Here is a 19205-nt window from a genome sequence, read left to right on the forward strand (position 1 = left end):
CAGGGTAAGTGCATAGATATGAGTTTGCTATGTCAAAGGGTGTGCATGCTCGTAAAGTTTTTATTTTTCACTGACAAATAGCCCTCAAGAAAGGTTTTACCTATTTATGTTTCTTCTGGATTAACCATCTCACCAAACTTTCATCAATGAATTCTAGAAAATAATAAGTTTCTAACTAACTCTACCCATTTGATGGGTGAAAAATGTCACTTGAGTTTTAAAATCTCTATTTAAAACTGCTGATGAGGTTTCATATTTTCCACAGGTTGATGGATGATTTTTATTTTGTTTGCGAATGTCTGTTTGTCTTTTGTCCTTTCTTCTCTTGAGTGTTAATCTTTATTATTGTTACAGTTCTAATGTGTGAAGATTTAACACACACACACTCTCTCTCTCTCTCTCTTACTCCTGTTGTTAATGTCTTAACCTTAAATGTTGTTTGCTTCTTGTTTTCATTTGGTATTATTTTTATGTGTAAACATTTTGTTTGTGGAATCAAATCTATCGATATTTTTCCTTGTGTTTTCTCTTTTTTACATCATGCTTAGACTTTCCCATATGAAAGTTTTATAAATATTGTCTACAATTTTAAACATATGTTTTTGTAATTTTACATTGGAATTTTTCATTTGTAGGAGATATATGTTGGTTGATAATTTAAGGTAGAGATATACTCAATTTTTAATAAGTCTCTAACCCCAAAGAAACAATTCTGTTTGTATTGCAATTGGAATTTTGGTGTATTTACAATTTAATTTGGGATGCAATGAGATTTTTATAATTTTACATCATCTTTGTTTATCCAGGTCTTTTCTGCCTCTCAGATTTTATAGTTTTCTTTAAGTAGACTATACCTTTACTGATAAACTTATTTTGGGATATTTTAGAGAATTTTTCAGTCAGTTCTTGAAATTTTGTGGTAGTCAATCAAATAATAGTCAGCTTATCTACTTCTTCATATTTATACAAATCATTTTGTTTTCCATTATACTCTTTTCTCCTGCCTTTATCACTTAACTTCTTGCTTCATTTCAGGAGGACCCGCTGATATGTGCTATGTACAGCCCTGATTTAATTTTATGCTGCTTACTTTTTTAGTATTTCTCATGACTTAATATTCTGCCTTGGCAGTCTGTTTCTGTATACTTTTCTTGACCTTACTTACCTGCTTCATGGTTTTGTTTTTTCCTGCTGTTCACTTGGTATTCATTCAGTCCCTGTTCTGTCCCAGGTGTACCCGTCCAAGTGGCATAGATAGAATGTGTGAGGGCGGCTGGCACAGTCCCTGCCTCATAGATCTTACTCTTTATGAGGAGCTGATAGTTTAGTAGTTCTGTGGTGCATCTCTTTCTTAAATACATTCAATCTTTTTCTTCCATGCTACTTACTTATATGTTGTAGAATCTTTTTTTATAACTCTTACATTAAAACATTTTAGCTCTCTTCCTATTTATCCATTCCTGAATAAAGATAGTACTTCTATCCCCAAAAGCATGTCAGCTTTAGGAGGATAGTGTTCTGTCTTTTTGCGTTGTTATGTCCTCCATGCCTGGAATCCTGCCTGACACATAGTAGGTACTTGTCACATGGTTGGATTTTTCTTCACCACTTAATAATTTAATGTGGTTACTGAATTCTCCTCTTGTATTTTAAGCTAGAAGATGGAAGCTGTCAGTTTATATTAGTGGCATAACATTCCTGTGGCATGGAGATGTGGAAGGAGCTACCAGCAAGGGAACTTTTTCTCTAAACGGGTTTTTCAACATGTTTTTGAAACCACAGTGTCCTGCTGTGCAAACCGGGACTTTAGTGTAGTTAGTTTCTCTCTTAGCATGTCTGTACCCAGCCTCTTCTCTGCTGCTACTGCCTGCTGCTTTGGAAGGATCAGAGGTAGTGTTAGTGGGTGACTTACTTTTCTGGATAAAGGTATTCAGAAACTTCCTGCCTTGTCTCAGTGAGAATTATGTCAAGGTGAGGGAGGCCCTGCTTGCTTTTTGGTGTGACTGCTTTTTTCCCCTTCTAATGTGATGCAGCTTCCTATAAATATTCCCACTGTGCTGGTAAAGAGACTTTTCATAGAGTGGGCCCATCTCACCCATGGACCTCCCTGGCCATTGCTCCTTACCTCGCCATATCAGGAAGGAATGACAGGTACTGTCAGAAAGCCTTTATTTCCATATTTATCCGTTTCCTTATTAGTTGATATTTAGGTAGTCTAGTTTTTTGCTATTTAAATAATGAAAATAATAAGTCAGCTTTAGCAACTGTCTTCAATTTAGTCTCATCTGTACTGGATTTAGCAAACATTTCTTGGGGGTTTTAGTATCCTCTTTACCTAATTTATTGCTGATGCAGATTTTTGTCTGATTTTCATTTTAGTTGTTTTCTGGTAGGGGTGGGTCATGTAGATGCTTTAGCTACTATTCTCACTTAGATGAACAGTATGTTTATCTAGGTTATTCTGTTTTCTGAAGATTATTTTAAATTTAATTTGGTTTTAACGGAACTCATTATGAGATGCTATGGTAGATACTAGTGGACTGTAAAGGTAAATTTCTAAGAATGATAATCATTCTCAAAGAATATTGGTAACTTTAAAGGAGAGAAAAACTATGAGTTGAGAATGGACTCAGCTGCATGTATTTAAGAGCTTGAAAAACATGACTTAAATAAAGGAGTTATTTGCCTCCTCGTATCAAGGAGTCTGAAATTCAGACCCTAGAGCTGATGCTCGGGATTGTTGTCAACACACCTGCTCCTTTTTGCTCTGTCATGAGTCGCTTGTGGCTCTTGTCTCAAGACCACCAGGTGACTGCCATTCTCCCTTCACGATGTCTTCCCGGCAGGAGGAGTGAAGAGGAAAGGCCTCCTTATGAGACTTTGCCGTTTTACTTGAAAAGGAGCTTCTCTGTATGTCACTGGTCGTTACTGTACATCATGGCTACCTCTAGCTACAGGACAGGTTGTAAAAAAAGAGTGTAATTCTCACCTCTATCATTTTAAAAGCCAAAGCATCTAAAATCCAACCTTGTCAACGCTGTCTGCAGCCAACTTCTCCATGTCCTCACAATGTCCCCTAGGCTGTCTTCTTATGCAGTACGTCTTCCAGAAAGAGGATGTGAAGTTTCCCACCCTCTACCACCCACTTTTCAAAAAAAAAAAAATAACACTTGCACCCCTCAGTCTGCTCTGGAACTACCACCTCACATGTGTGTTTCATCTGTAGTATCTTTAAGTGAAGATGGTTTGCCAACTTGACATTTGCTTTTCCAATAGTGGTGTAGATGTGGACTGATCTGTCTGTCAGCAGTTTTTTTTCCTATCCTCTTGGCAATCATACACGCATTTGGACACTCCTAGTTTGTGTTAGGGAATAGTCGGTACTATACTGTCAACAGAGGAAAGCCAACATACCCAAGTTTGCACCTGCACTGTAAAGTTTGGCCTGATGGTGAAACTTAGCTAAGCAAGGAAGCAAGCCCTTGTGAAACTTGCCTCCCTTTCATTCTTTGTTGCATGCCAGCAGTCATGGAGGACTCTGGCATCTTGTTCCGTTTTCTTCTTTACCCCAAATCCTAACACCAGCCTAGATACCTTGACTATCTTTTGTGGTTCTAAAACTTCATTTGCCATCTGAGGTACTTGGGGTTCTTATTATAATGCAGATTTCTAGGCTTCCTGTCCATAAACTCCATCACTTAGGTCTACAATGGGCCCAGGAATCTTATTTTCACAGGTGGACCTGATTCAGATGGTCTCCAGGACATAGGACATACTTAGAGAAACTCTTGTTATCTAGAGAACTCATTCAACACCCTCTCCCCACACCCTCCTCACACTCTCTGTGAACTACCTTGTTTCCTATTTCAAACAAAAATACAGGTTGAGTTCTCAGCAAGTGAGAACTCCACAACTTCTTGCTAACCAGATTTATCTGAATTCTCATGTGTCATTGACTTTTCTCCCTTTGACTTGTTTCCACCTTTCCTTCTCCTACCAGTGAAGACTCCATCAAGGTGCAGAGTCCTCTTAGATTCTGCAAGTGCAAGCAGATCTTCCTCTGTGGAGGATGTGTGTATTGTCTGAATCGTGAGAAGGGACTAAATGCTTTTCAACCCTGCAGGTCAGACTTGCCTAGGTGCCTAATTATCATTTTGGGGGTATAATCAAGGACTTGGTTTCCAGTTCAAAGCAAACTATGGTAGCATCTCATTTATTAAGATTAAGAATTGAAACACATACAGAGATGAATTTTAAAAGCATGCTACAATGTTATCTCTATGCATCCTAAAAATGGGTTTTTGCTCAGGTATTTATTTTGGGAAACCTTTTAAAATAATGAAGTTTTAACTGAGATACTAGCTTTATTTTTTTATAAGAGGGGATAGTGAATTTGAAGGTTAAGAATGGAAAGAGGAGTACTATCCTAACAGTGTTTTATTTTTAAAAGTATTGGGTGCATTTTTATGTGGATTTACACTTTGTGGTTTTTGTCTGTAAGTCTGCAGTGCACGTTAGTCTGGAGCACTCTCACCCTGTGATCTCTGTGCTTGCCAGCTCCAACACTTAACACCTCGCTCTCCTCCCTATTCACCCAGCTAACTCCTACTTATCCTTTGATCTTCAACTTTGGCATCAGTTTGGGAAGACTAGGAAGCCCATCTGTAGTCTTCACCCCATCCTTGACATGAACTACTGAAGTGATACCACATTGTCTGTAATGCCTGTTGTCGCCTCTGCATCTTCACTAGTGTGTGAGCGCCTAGAGGACAGCGATCATGTCTACGTTGTTTGTTGTGTTTCCTTGCCCAGCTCATGCCTTGCACGTGATGGGTTCTGGAAAAAATAGCTCAGCAGGAAAAAAAAAAAAAGAGTATAATAAACACTTGCTGGCTTCTGTAGAATTTTGAACAGCTTGGCCTTTTAATTAAAAATACTCAGTTCTCTTACTGGACTGTAGTAGTTGAATACTTAGTGTTGACTGAAAAATATCGTACCTGAACAGGGTAACTGACCTTAGGCTGCTGTGCTTTGCAATTTCTCTGCCTGCTTTTTACAATGCAGCTTTCATCTGCTATCATTGTGTCTTGAAGTTTTTAATCTACTATTTTATTTTGTACTCAGCATAACCATTAGGCTTGAAATAGACCTACTATGTTTTTCTAAAAGTTCACTGAATTTGTGAAAGCTGTATCCCTTGAAGCTCCAAGGGATCCTTAAAGACCTAACATTGCTTTGTTCTAATTGGTAGAGTCCCCGGCTAAGAGATGATAATTTCTAATGATAAGTGAACATAAATGTTGTTAGTCATCTGTTAGGGTTGGCAAATGATTATTATCAGTTTTATTTAAAGGGACAGCAATAGTACTAAGGAAATCTAGTTGTTGGTCATCTAAAAAATATTTCTAGAAGATTTTTCTTGTTAGAAAGTTTGTCAGTGTCTATAATAATGACATAGCCAACATTGTAATGATGCATTATATATATATTTTTTAAAAGATTTATTTTTATTTATTTATACAAGCACTGGGTACAGTCAGAGGCGCGGGAAGGTGAGAGAATTCACCAGAGCCAGAGCGAGGAGCAGAGCAGGCAGAAGGACCGAAGTACACTGCTGAGGGGAGCAGCGGGCGGCAGGAGAGGTCTGTGCGCCATGTGGGACCCTCCTCCGGTGGCCGCTCCCGGGGATCGAACAGGCGCTGCAGAGGCTGTGGGCAGCTTTGCAACCCAGCGCTCAACCACTGCGCCACCGGGGAGGCCCTGATGCATTATATTTTAATTCTAGATACATAGGCTAAATGAATAGGTCCATTTTACAGAACTATCACAGATGTGGTATAAAATAGTCAAATATAAATTAATACTCAAGACTGCCAAAATCAGAGCAATACTTTAAATCAACACTTAATCTTAATTCTTTATTATTTTTATTTATTTATTTATTTATTTATTTATTTGATGGGACCCTCGCCGGCAGCGGGGGAACGAACCAGTGCTGCAGAGGCTGCAGGCAGCCTTGCAGCCCAGCGCTCAACCGCTGCGCCACCAGAGGAGGCCCAATTCTTTATTATTTTTAAATTGTATCATATAAAATAATCTGCTCTCTGGATAATGTCACTTAAAATTCTTTTATGAAAGTGAGAAAAACTTGGTTATGTTAGTGAAAACTGCTCAACTAATAATTCCTTCTTGCCAAACTAATTTTTCAAAAAAAAAGGTGTCTCTGTTTCTTAAAAGTTTGATGGGCATTAGTCTTATGGGAAAATTTTTAGTTAATTGCATAGGTTTTAAAGTATTGGTTATTTAGTGAATCGAGAAGAAAGTTTTCTTGATTGAAAGGGAAAAAGCAAAGTGGAAAAGCCTAGCTACTTCAAGGAAAAACTGTAATTGGAAGAATAATTGTAGTATCTCACTCAGTGTTCCATAATTAGATATAGACAACTTTTATTTATGCATTTACTTAAACAAACCTGATAGATTCTTCATTTCCCTTTTCTTAATGCCAACTGTAAATGGAAGCCATATGCTCCTGGTGGATGACCTTGAGGACCATACACACTTAAATCTTTCATTTTAGTAACAATATTGGTTAGTAAATTTGAAGTTATAAATTTTAATTTGATTCTAGGATTTTTCTCACCAACTTTGGTCACTAAGTGTATGGAAAAAGAAGAAAAAATCAGGAAGGCCCCATTAGGTTTTAGTTTTGCAGCTGTGTTATTAAAAGTCTCTATGAAAACTCTTTATCTTTTAAACAGAAGTGGTTATGGTTTGTAATCAGTTACCCCTGATTGATATCCTTTAATGTGGTTGAGAAAAAAGCACCCTGTCTCTCATCAATTGACTTTTCTTCTGAACTTAACAATAAGCATAAGAATTACCACTTTCTTTGATATATGTCTCGGTGTGATATTGTGTCAGGAGGTTCACAGAACACTGCCAAGCTGTGAAGCCTAAAAAACTTACTTAAATTAGAAATTGAACCATTTGAAGCTTAAGGTGTTAATAGAAATAGAGAGAGAAGGAAATCTTAAGTACAACTATTTAGTAAAAACACATGCTCATTTGAAAATCAGAAAAAGACCTAATTTCTGCCTCGTAATTAAGTTCTATAATTTTGGACATTGAGCTCTACTAACAGAAACTTATTCCGTTGCTTGAACACACACATAAACAAAACCACGTACAAATTCATTAACTGCCAGTTCTCTGTCCATCATTTATGTTCTTTGTATATAAAAGAGCTTTAAAGAGTATACATCTCAGTTTGTAGGATTTGGATTATAGTATTGGATAGTGTCCACTCTCAAAGATAATGAGATATAATAGATCACAAGGATAATTTGAAATCTATAGAGACTCTCCAACTCTCATTTAGCCAGTAGTTTTAATCTTTTTCCCAAATCTCTTATCAGAGTTGGTAATTATCCAAATTGATTTATTGGAGTTTTGTTTTTCACACAATTCTTCTAGGGCCAGTGCTCAAAAATAATGAGGCATTAAAGGAGAGATAAAAGAATGATGTAGATGACCAGTTTTTGATATAATCTTTATAGTTCTTTTTAATTGATTTTCTCAAAAAGGAAATAAAGTGTGTTCATTATGCCTAGTCTCAGAGACCAATAGTTCTCAAAGTTTGGGACCTTAAAAATAAAAGTCATTCATGATAAAGCTACTTTTCCAAGAATACCTCTCCCTATTGGAAAATGCAAAACCTTTCTAGTGGTTCACATGCTGAAAATCATTCTGTGGAATTGGCTAAACTTGTGCTTCAAATGCTGTAAAAGACTCAATCTATGGGTGACAGAGCCCCTTCTGTTGCAGAAGCTGCAGTGTACAGGGGGGACTCCTTCCTTCTGCCCTCAATATAGGGATGCCCTCCTCTGTGACCCATTGCAATTCCTCATAAAATCTGTGGTATAAGAAACATTATCCTTGGTTCTATGCAGGAGACATGTTTTTAAAGCTTTACTGGCCTGGTCTTTGATTTTGTAATCAGCTAAGTGTGTGTGTGTGTGTGTGTGTGTGTGTGTGTGTGTGTGTCTTCCTTGAAAATGAGTCTTTGGAGTACTTGTTAAAGAATATCCTATAAAGCTGAAAGCTAAAGGTTGTGCATAAACCATATAACTCTGGTGAGTTAGACCCTGGATTGAGTTCACTAGCACTGATTTGTATGTGGATTTCTCTATATAAAAGCAGATGTTAATACCTACCACTGCTTGCCTTACAGTTTATTTTAGATCAGGGTTCTACAAAGTTTGTTAGTCGTGTACTTTATCAGTAAAAAAGTTTTAAATGCACAGATGTGTATTTATATTATTAATCCTATTGTATATAAATGTCATATATAATACCAAGTACATAGTTATTTGAAGATAAAATCCATGTATTATACCAATGTACTACGCTCATTTTAAGTCATGCAATATGTGTTTCAAACAAGAGAAAAAGCAAATGTAAGTGAAAGTTTTCATATTTTCTTCCCATGATACCTTCCCTACTTTGTTTCTAGTGATTCTGATATTTAAATTAATGTAGAACACTTTGACTTTGGAAAGGGTTTCACAAATGTAAGTTTTGTTTTTAATCATTATTGTCCACCTATTAAAGGACTGATCTCGTCACTCCAAAGTTACTTAACCCAGAGGTAGCTTAGATTATTAGACAGATCCATGGAGTTTGTAGTTAATGTTTTATTTCTCAAACTCCCTTTAGGCACTGCTTTGAGATGTTAACTCTAATCTTACTGGTTGGAGAAGTATCTAGAAGTATTTTAGTAATAATCAACAGTACCTTATTAAGCCCTTATTATTTGCCAGACATCTTACTAAGTGTTTTGTCATAGTGAAAAACTAGTATGTCTCTAGACAGTGTCATTCATCGTGGACAGGTGTGGAAATCAAGAGTGGAAGGGACACCTACCTTGGAAAAGCAGAGGTGTGGGATAGTTGCACTTACTTGATTGAAGTCTTGTGCTGAGAGAGAGAAAGCTAACTCAGTGTTATTCCAGAAGACAGAAACCATGTTCATAAGTAGGCATTTGAAGAAAGTCTGTTTGGCTTGGTTTGAGAGGGACCTCTCTGGCACCCAGAGCTCTTTTCTTTTTTTTTTTTAATAGAGGCATGTTTTATTTATTTATTTATTTGTTTGTTTGTTTGTTTGTTTTGTTTATACATGCACTGGGTACAGTCAGAAGCGCGGGAGGGTGAGAGAATTCACCAGAGCCAGAGCAGGGAGCGCAGCAGGCAGAAGGACCGAAGTACACTGCTGAGGGGAGCAGCAGGCGGCAGGAGAGGTCTGCGCGCCATGTGGGACCCTCCTCTGGTGGCCGGGGAGCAGCCGGGGATCGAACCGGTGCCGCTGAGGCTGCGGGCAGCTTCACAACCCAGCGCTCAACCGCTGCGCCACCTGGGAGGCCCACCCAGAGCTCTTTTCTATAGAAAGGATTGTTCAGGGAAGAATAATCTCCTGTTCCCAGATTCAGAGGTAGCATCCATCTAAAATGTTGTAGAAGGGATCCTTACATTAAAAGAGAGATTGAAATACTTACCCCTGAGTTTCCTTTGGCCTTTTAAGATTTTCTTATTCTTTGAGTTACTTAATTATATTTAACTCCTTTGCTGTAATCACTTTGATTTATTCCATAATGAAGGCCTGTGCAACCACCTTCAAAACACTTCTCTATACCTCTGCTCTGTTGCCATCCTTCCCAAGCTCTCATCACTTCCCACCTGTCACTGCAGCATGATTCCCTGTGTGTATTTTCCTCAATTCCAGTTAGGCCTCTGGCTTCCTGATAGACTAGTCTTTCCTAATTGCCACCTTTGTTACAATTTACATTAGTTTTTTCTTACTGCAAGATAAGTTAACACTAATTTATAAGTATAAAAGAACAGAGCATTACTAGTGCAGTTGCTCCAGGTCAGAAGTCCAGGCAGCGACTGGTTGAATTCTCTGTTGGCTTCACTAGATGGAAGACAAGGTGTTGGTTGAGGCTGTGCTTCTCCTTTGCATCTCATGGTCATCTTCCAGGCAGCCTAGTCATTGGCAGAATTCAATTCTTTGCTTCTGGGACTAAGGCTCTATTTTCCTTACAGATACCAGCTACCTGCTCTTTGATCCTAAAGGCCGCCTGTAGTTCTTTACCAACTGTCCCTTCATAGGTAGTTCACATCAAGGATGTTTTCTTTCCTCCAGGCCAGACAGACATGCCTACTTGTGACTAATTTAAAAAATATATATATACTTTTTTAGAGATTGTAAGTAAGAATTTCTTTCTGAAGAAGGCAGACAGACAAGACACCAAATTCGGTGAATTATATTAAAGGTGGGACCTGGAAAAATGTCTCTGGCCAGCCTTAGATCAAGTCTGACTAGTGGAGCTGCACTTGTGCTGAGCTGGCGCCTCCTGTAGGCCTGCCTCCATCATGAGGCACCTTCAGAGATCGCTCTTTTTATGGGGGAAATTTGCAGTTCACTGGCTGGCCACCCACTCATGAATGGGGGTAGGGGTGTGTCAGGCTCCATTGGTGTGGTAATATTACTCTTCTTGGGTCCCCAGGGTCTTCCTTGGGCCTGCATTTCAGTGCCTCTAGGCCTGTATTGGATGGGTCATGCTTCGTTGGCAACATTGATTTTATGTTTATTCGTGAAGGGACAGAATATGAGATTACCAAATAAAATATAATTTCAAGTGTTATTAATGAAAGACTATATTACATTCACTTTTAATGAGATCCTGGTGTTGCAAAATGATTCCATGTAATGAATCCCAGGAAATCAATGAAAAGTTTAATTACAGTTGTGGCAGTGTTTTATGAGAATATTGCTGTGGTCAATTTTACTTGTACAATTTATCAATCCTCTGCCTTTTCTCTTTCTTTAAATTAATTGCATTGATGAAGTAAGTGTAAATACATTCTTTGTTAGCTTTTGATCTTTTTTAGAAATGTGTTACAAATTTGCATTTTTTCCTCTGTAATAATAGCCCCTAACATTTTTTATGAGCATTGCTATTTACAATTCATACACTTTTCAATTAGGCAGTGTTTCCATTTTTTAAATTTAGTTATTGTTATGTCTTACTAAAATAATCATCCTTTTCCCCTTTGTCAGTTTTTTGCAAACTGATTTCTGTCTGTTCTCAACTTATCAGTTGACCTGTTAGTCAAAAATTTGATTTCCTTTCTGGATTATTTATCACTCAATCAAGTGCAATGGTGAATAAAAAGAAAAAAAAAACAAGATACTTACTCCTTGAATTAACAGTTTTTATTTCATCTGACTTACATATCCCTTTTTGATTTTTCAGCAAAATGAATTTTCTCACTGTAGCATTTTAATTTTGACAATTTAATGGTTGTGGTACTGTCTTTTTCACTACAGCGGTAATTATTTTTTGTTTGTTTATAAAGCACAATACACTTGGGGCCTCCCTGGTAGTGCAGGGAACTATCAAGCTATCGCCAGCCACTGCTGCGGGAGTTTGATTCCCCGCCAGAGAGCTAATAAGCCACATGACACAGCAGACCTCTCCTTTCTCACCTACTGTTCCACTCAGCGGTGTATTTCAGTAGATCCTCCTGTTCTGCTCCCCACTCTGTCTCTGATGACTGCTCTCACCCCCTGCATCTCTGGCCTACATCCCAGTTCTTGTATACATAAATAAATAAAAATAAATCTTTAAAAAAAAAAGCACAATACAAAATGTTGACCTGTGTATTTGGCATAGCTAAGGCAAATCTTTATTTTGGTGACTGCTGAGGATTTTTCTCTGCACACAGGGAAATATATGAGGAGTTGTCTAATTGTCTGGAGAGCTGCTGAGTTGTGCAAAACAAGATGACTATCATTTTAGAATGTCTCTTAATTTGTGCTGTGATAGCTATAAAAAATTAAAAAAAAATCAACGAAAGGTACTATTTGAGTATTCTAAAAGGAGTTTTGTTGTTTGCGCCTCAAAATGGCACTTTTTTTGATAGTTATGAAATGTGTGACCATATGACTAAATGCTATATTATGTGTGGTGCCTTTTTCCTCCTGTTGCACATGGGTAAAATAGCTCTTCGTATGCATCTGCAATGAATATTTTCAAAGCCTGGGATTGCTGTGGCAATTCTTTTTTTTGGTGGGGAGAGATGTACATTATTATAGAATTAGGAAAGCTAAAAGTTTCTTCAAGAATGTTTTCTTTGAGGGCCTCCCTTTTGGTGCAGGCGGTTGAGCACTGCACTGTGAAGCTGTCTGCAGCCTCTGCAATGCCGGTTCGAACCCGGCCGGCCGTCAGGAATCCCACATGGCGAAGCAGACCTCTCCTGTCTCGCCCGCTGCTCCCCTCAGCAGTGTATTTCGTCAGTCTACCTGTTCTGTCTCCGGTGAATCCTCTCACCCTCCCGTACATCTGACCTGTACCCTGGTTCTTGTATAAGTAAATAAATCTTTTTTAAAAAAAAAAAAAAAAAGAATGTTTTCTTTGAAATAAGAATCTTTGATTGCTACCCTGGCTTCATGTGGTTGTTTGCTGCTGTCTGACACGTGGAATCATTGTGTTATGACTTATATTACTGGATGGGGGCCAGAGCCAGTTGTGCACCCAGAGCCAAGTAAGGGAGAGTAACCTAGAAGCATTCCCCACCTAAGCCAGCTGCTTTGCTCCTGACTCTGTGTGACCTGTAGCTTCCAGTTAGCCTCCTGTTTACCTTAGGTCCTAATTTTCTGCTGGTCTTCTTGTAGTCCTTATCCAGACACACATCATTCCTGGACCTTACTCTTCTATCTACTTAGAGCTGCACAGCTTTCTTCTCTTTCACACAGTGAGTCTGTCCCCCAGGAGAATCCATACATTTTAAATGTTCCGTAAGGGACAGAACCACCAGCTGGTTGAGAGCCATAGGCCTAGATGGTGGCAATAGAAATGAAATGCATTGGGAAGGTAGAAAGACAGTCCATGGCAACAAGTGGGATGTAGAATAGGGAGAGAAAGGAGAGACTCAAACATACTTCCCCTGTACATTACCACACCATGCCCTCACTAGAGTACCTCCACCATGGGCCACTGAAGTGAGAACCTGTTCTCCTAGATCATTGAAAGTGTTGTGAACAAATGTTTCCTCAATAAAAAAAAAGATCTAATTACAAGTAAATGTATATTTATTGTTTTACTTAAATCTAAACATTTTTTCTTAAATGGTTGTGTTAAACATCTGGGCAGATGGTGTCATAGGTGCTTTAGACTCTTGATACTGATCTTTCTTGCTCCCTGTGTCTGTTCTTGAAATATCCTATCACCTTCAGTGTTACCCTTTTCCTTATGCCCTCTTAGTGGTCCATCTTAATGGCCATCTTCTTGAAGTTCTACCCAATTAACCCACCAAAGGTGATTCCTTTTTTTGTTGTTTTTTTTTAAAAGATTTATTTATTTATACAAGCACTGGGTACAGTCAGAAGCGTGGGAGGGTGAGAGAATTCACCAGAGCCAGAGCAGAGAATGGAACAGGCAGACTGACGAAATACACTGCTGGGGGAGCAGTGGGCACAGCAGGAGAGGTCTGCTGCGCCATGTGGGACTCTCGCCGGTGGCCGGGGGTCGAACCGGTGCTGCAGAGGCCACAGGCAGCTTCTCAGCCCAGCGCTCAACCGCTGCACCACCAGGGGAGGCCCGGTGATCCTTTTTTTACTGTATTTCTACAGCCCTGTGTTCGTATCACTCTTAGACACTTTCTGGTACTATCAGATTCTGTAAAGTTCCAGGAAAAGAAGGAGCAGGACTAACAGAAAGGGGGCAGCAAAGATGGCTTTGTATCTGTACTTACCTCTTCCCTTTATTCCTCTGGTGGCAATGTGGTTTTCCTCTAATCATCTTCTGGCCCCCAAGACCATCATCTGTTACAGGCAAGCCGTCCACTCGGGTTCATGGAGTCTGTCACAGAGTTGGAACCCTTATCATTTGCTCTCTTGTGTTTTAGTTATTAACGTATATTATCTGTCATCTCCCAGACAGTGGACCATAGACCTCTATTCCATACAGAGCCTAAAGCCTACCACAGTACTGATTATAAACTGGTGTTCAGTAATTGTTGAATGAATGTGGCTAAATCTGGTATATCCACCTTGTTTTTTTTAATTTTGAGTATGATGGAGTTAGGAGAAAATTAGCAATTTTCTATAAGGAGCACATATAATTTTTATAATCAGATTTTTTTTTTTTTTGGTGAAAGATTGGCTGGTAGTTCATGTTGTTAATGTAATCAGTTGGTAAAATGGGCAATGATTTATTTTTTGGCTTTTACAATATGGAATGTGCATTAGTAATGAGATATCTGCTCTATTTCTATGTTACAGCTCTGGTTGTAAGTACCACGTCAGCTGGATTTGCACTAGCTCCAGGACATTTTGACTGGCCCTGTTTCCTACTTACTGTTGTTGGAACAGGACTTGCATCCTGTGCTGCGAATTCTATCAACCAGGTCAGTTTGTTACCTTTCAGCTACATTATGGCATTGCTACTTTTTCCTAAACTAAGGTCTTGTCATATTTTTATAGACTTGCCAAAAATCACATACATAGATGCAGAGGTACTGTGAACTTTTAACGTTGTGTGCCTTATGGAAGTCTATTGGTTATATAATTTTTCTTTTGAGGTGAACAGTTTTCAAATATGTTGTTCAAGTCAGAGAGCAGTAGAATATCTCTTCCAAATGATAAGGATTTCTTAGGTTAGAAAGTGCTTTATCAGTGAGCATACCTGAAATAAAATGTTTTAATGCAGTGTACTTCAATAAAAAATTAAAATAAAAATGTTAGTGTTTTAGACCTGTCAAACTTTCTACTATTACCCATTTCACTTATATTCCCCTGAGCTTATTATTACTGTGTGCTGTTATTTTTTTGGATTAATTTGTTTACATTTAATGCTCTCCCCCATACAAGATAGTGTTTTAAGCAAGTATATCCAGCCTTTTAAAATAAATTAGCAAAATCTATAACAAAACTAATTAGCATTTATTTTTAATGCATCTTTCCTCCCCTCTCCCCATTACTTTAAACTTCACAATAATTTTCTAAAATAGTTTTTTGCCCTTGCGTGGTCATTGTGGTGTGCCCTAACATTGTGGTTTTTCATAAGATACTATAGTGAGAAAGTTTTGGCTAAAATTTGAGGAAAGTTGTTTTCATCACCAGAACACCCAGGAGGAGTTGGCACAGTTTTTAAACAGGAATTCAAGTTACCAGCAGAAAAACAGCTTAGTTGAGTAGATACAGAGCTCAGTAGTTTGCAAAATATGGGACTTTTAATTCGCTAATGCCTAAAATCATTGAATTTTCAGACTGTATTATCAGCTATTTGGTGAAGGATCAACCTATTTCAAATAAGGGTTATTTTTTTGCTCTTACTGATAACATCAAAACAGTGTTCTATTGAGATTAAAATCCAATTGCCAAAAATGTTGTCCCCTCCTGTAGTCCATGATGCCATCTCTTCCAAGTTTCTGCTTCCTTTTGCTTCCTTCCCTGTTTCTTAGCTACAAGAATCAGCATGGTTTCACACTGAACATGTTTTTAATGAAAATTTGAATAAAAGACAATGTAAGCAAAAAAAATTTATATGGCCATAAATTTATATGGCTATTTTGAGTTTCTATTTTTTTTTTAAATTTTAAATTTTTATTAGTTATAAATCTAGGTCATTATATAAAGTCAAGGACACATTCTAGTTTTCAGGTTCATTTTTAAAATTGAAGAGCTGCATTTGTCCTTGAGATATTACTATCTCCTGTTTAAATTATGTAAGTAAAAGGTTGATATTATAAAAATATATATAAATAAAAGGCTTAGCATAAAAATGGGATAGTCTGGCAAGGTGGCAGCAGAGTGAAGATGTTGGCTTGCCTCCTCGACATATTCACAACCAAATTATAATAGTAAAACAAGGTCCACAGCCCCTGAAAATAGGCAGATGAGTATCACACACATCAGTAGCAATGACGCTATTGAGAGGTGTAGGGAAAACTAATTGAAATGTGTTTGAGCAATAAATGGGGCTGTGCAACCATGAGAAGAAGGTCTGCTGCTTACAGTGCCCCTCTGAAGTTGTTGACTTAGGGCACATGCCCACACAGGGACTTTACAAGCCAGACACGGCCCTGAAGAAGAGGGGCCAGAGTCCGCATAAGGGACATAGAATATGCCACTGGAGAATTGTAGGAGTGAGGGTGCAAAGCAGTGATGACCTGCTTTAATCGGAGGCTCCCAAATTAGAACAGTTGAAGTCCCAACCAGCAGGGAGAACCCTATGGATCATCTCTGTTTCCCCTGAGGTTGGGGACCTGCCTTACCCCAGAGCCAAAGCCAAAACAAGCTCATGCTCTCACTAACTAGAGTTTGGAGCGCATGGATTTCAGTAACAAGATCAAGCACCCCAGAATAAGGTTCCTACTAGAAAAGCAGAGAACAATTCCCACTTTATACCACTGTCTCAACTACAGTCCCCATCCTGCAGTACTTCTAGTCTTCCCCACAGCCTAGAGATTAAGGCTGGCACTAGATTATAGGTGACATTTAGGCTGAGGAGTTGGCCTCGGTGATTACTGTGAATTCCCTACACACTACTTGTAGGAAGCACTGTAGGAAGCTTGAGCCTTTGATGCTCAGTAAAAGTGATTTTTTGGTGCCCTACTTCCTGATTTCTTCCTACTTACTACCCTACATGCACCTAAAGTTAGTAAAAGGAGAAAATAATACAAATAATTCCACAAAGAGTGGAAATAAATAAAGCAGAAATCAAAAAGAACATATAAAAGATCAATGAAACTAAGAGTTGTTTCTTTGAGAAGATAAAAATCAATAAATCTCCAGCAAAGCTAGAAAGTATCTGGAGGAAAAAACAGAATGATTTACATTTAGGCCCCAAATCTACTGAAACGGAACATAAACCAAAGGTTTAGAAATTTTCAAAGAAGCCTTCTTTATTTTATAGTCTGTAGGAATTATATTTGCTATGGGAGTTGGGGTGGGGGGTGGATAATTAGATTCTATAGATTTTAAAATTACTGAAGAAAGCTACAAAATACATGATAGGATTCTTTCTGATACTGATAAATTGTAGTCTGCCTCTTATGTTAATATTTCTTTCTTAGATAGGGTTCCCGTCCTGTACTGTATCTCACTTAAACACCTGTCCTGTTCTCCCTCTAGAAAGCTTTCACATTATTCCTCCACATATTACTCATCCCACATCGGCCTCTTCAGTGGTATTATGTGAGGCTGACCCTTAGTCAGTGCTCTTTCGCACATGAATAATTTCATCTTGTATTCATCATATTGCTCCTTCCACTTGTCTTGGGCTCTAAGTGCATTGTAGGCTTCCACTTTTATTGTGGTATTGATTGATTTCCACAATTACGATATTTTCTAGCTAATATAGAAGATAATGTAGCATTATTCAACAGTCTCACAAAATTAAAGGAATGTAAAGCCATTTTTGCTGGTGTGTTTAATTAGATAAGCAAAATGAACAACACTCACTAACAGGGTCAGAGTTTTTCAATAGCAGATAGATAAATAGTCCTTAGTGAAAAGAAAGAGCTTACTGCTTTTTTAAGGGAGCTGGTGTTCAACTTTAAAAATGCATATAATGTGGTTGGTATGTATAAAAGTCTTCAGTTTCTAATAGAGTTCTATGGGAGAAAATATTTCCTTCTGTCTGTGTTTATGAAAGGATTCAAATAACAGTTCATATTTTTTTTAATACTCTCTTTTTGCTGTTACTGATTTAGTTCTGAGTGATTCTTCTTTGTACTCAACTTCTGTGATCTCTCTGAAAGCAGGAAAAATAAAGCTTTGGAAAACAATTCTTACATTTGTTTTAAGGAGAGAAAATGAGATTCAGCTTCTGATTTATGAAGTTGTGACCAGTGCATAAAGATATATATATGAAACCACTGACATTCAAACGTAAAATGAATTGCATGTATGTTTGTAAAGTATACATGTATTTCATTTGAAACTTTAGTGCAGCTTTAAAGTGGGTGTACCTTCAAAGAATGAAGGCAGTCCATAAAATGTTTTTTATTTAAGCAACTGAAAGATAAAATGTTATAGTTTTGACTGATCTAACATTGAGAAGCAAGTGACATTCAAATGTGAAAAACTGAATAACTTCAAGTAGAATGAATTAAGAAACTGAAAAAGATAAGAATTTTCAGGAAATTATCTTAATTATATTGGGTATTATGATAAGCTATATTTGGAATTATTTCCCATATACATAAGTTTTTTAATGGGAGTAAGGAGTGCATGTCAGATACACTTCTACAGGATAAATATTAGTGGTGATATACTATTCCATCCTGTTGATGTGTTAAACTCTCTCAATTAGTTCTCTATTGTTGCATATTTTTGCTCCTATAATGAACCCTGCACACCTATTTGTTGTTTTTTTCTGTTTTTAAAGAATTTTTATTTATTATTTTTCCCTCTCTGGCCCTGTGTTACACTTTTTTGTTGTGGCTGTTATATTTATTGAGGTAATGTTGATTTACATCACATTATATGTCTTTGGGGTATAGGCTTACATCTCTGCAAATATATGTTATGTTACCACACCCACCACCAAAATGCCAGTAATGCTCCACTAGCTCCCATTTGTTCCCATCCCACCACACTCTCCTTCTGGTAGCCTTAATTGTAGTCCATTGTACTCTTTCCTCTCCTGTTTTTACTCCTGTCTCCTTCCCCACTCCCTTCTGATATCTCAGATGTATGGACAGCTTTCAAGGTTTGTCCTTGTCTGACCTTTTGTTTGATTTCTCTTTATTCTGTATGTAAGTGACACTATCTGGTATTTATCTTTCTCCTTTGGCTTATTTTGCTTAGCATAATCCCTTCCAGCTCCATCCATGTTACCACAAATGGCATAAGTTTATCTTTTTTTGATCACTATGTAGTATTCCATTGTGTAAATATACCACATCTTCTTAATCCATTATTGTTTTGGGGCATTTATGATTTTTTTCCATATCTTAGCTATTGTAAATATTGCTGCAGTGAACATAGGAGTACAAGTTTCCTTTCAAATTAGTGTTTTTGTGGGGCTTTTTGGATCAATACTAGTAGAATTGCTGGGCTGTATGGCAGATCTAACTTTAATGTTTTGAGGAACCTTCACATGACTTTCCATAAAGGATGGACCAGTTTTCATTCCCACC

The 19205-nt window shown here is 37.8% G+C and overlaps 1 protein-coding gene across 1 annotated transcript in view; it reads left to right on the forward strand.

Moving 5' to 3' along the window:
- LOC119232715 (protoheme IX farnesyltransferase, mitochondrial) overlaps positions 1-19205 on the forward strand; it is a 119196-nt gene that overhangs the window by 15555 nt on the left and 84436 nt on the right. Inside the window, exon 4 of the mRNA XM_037494908.2 lies at positions 14341-14465. Within this exon, the coding sequence (XP_037350805.1) occupies positions 14341-14465 (125 nt within the window). The remainder of the gene's footprint in view (positions 1-14340; positions 14466-19205) is intronic.

This window comes from Talpa occidentalis, unplaced genomic scaffold (genome assembly GCF_014898055.3).
Source record: "Talpa occidentalis isolate TD23 unplaced genomic scaffold, MPIMG_talOcc4v2.1 talOcc4.7, whole genome shotgun sequence".
In the NCBI taxonomy this organism is placed as follows: Eukaryota; Metazoa; Chordata; class Mammalia; order Eulipotyphla; family Talpidae; genus Talpa; species Talpa occidentalis.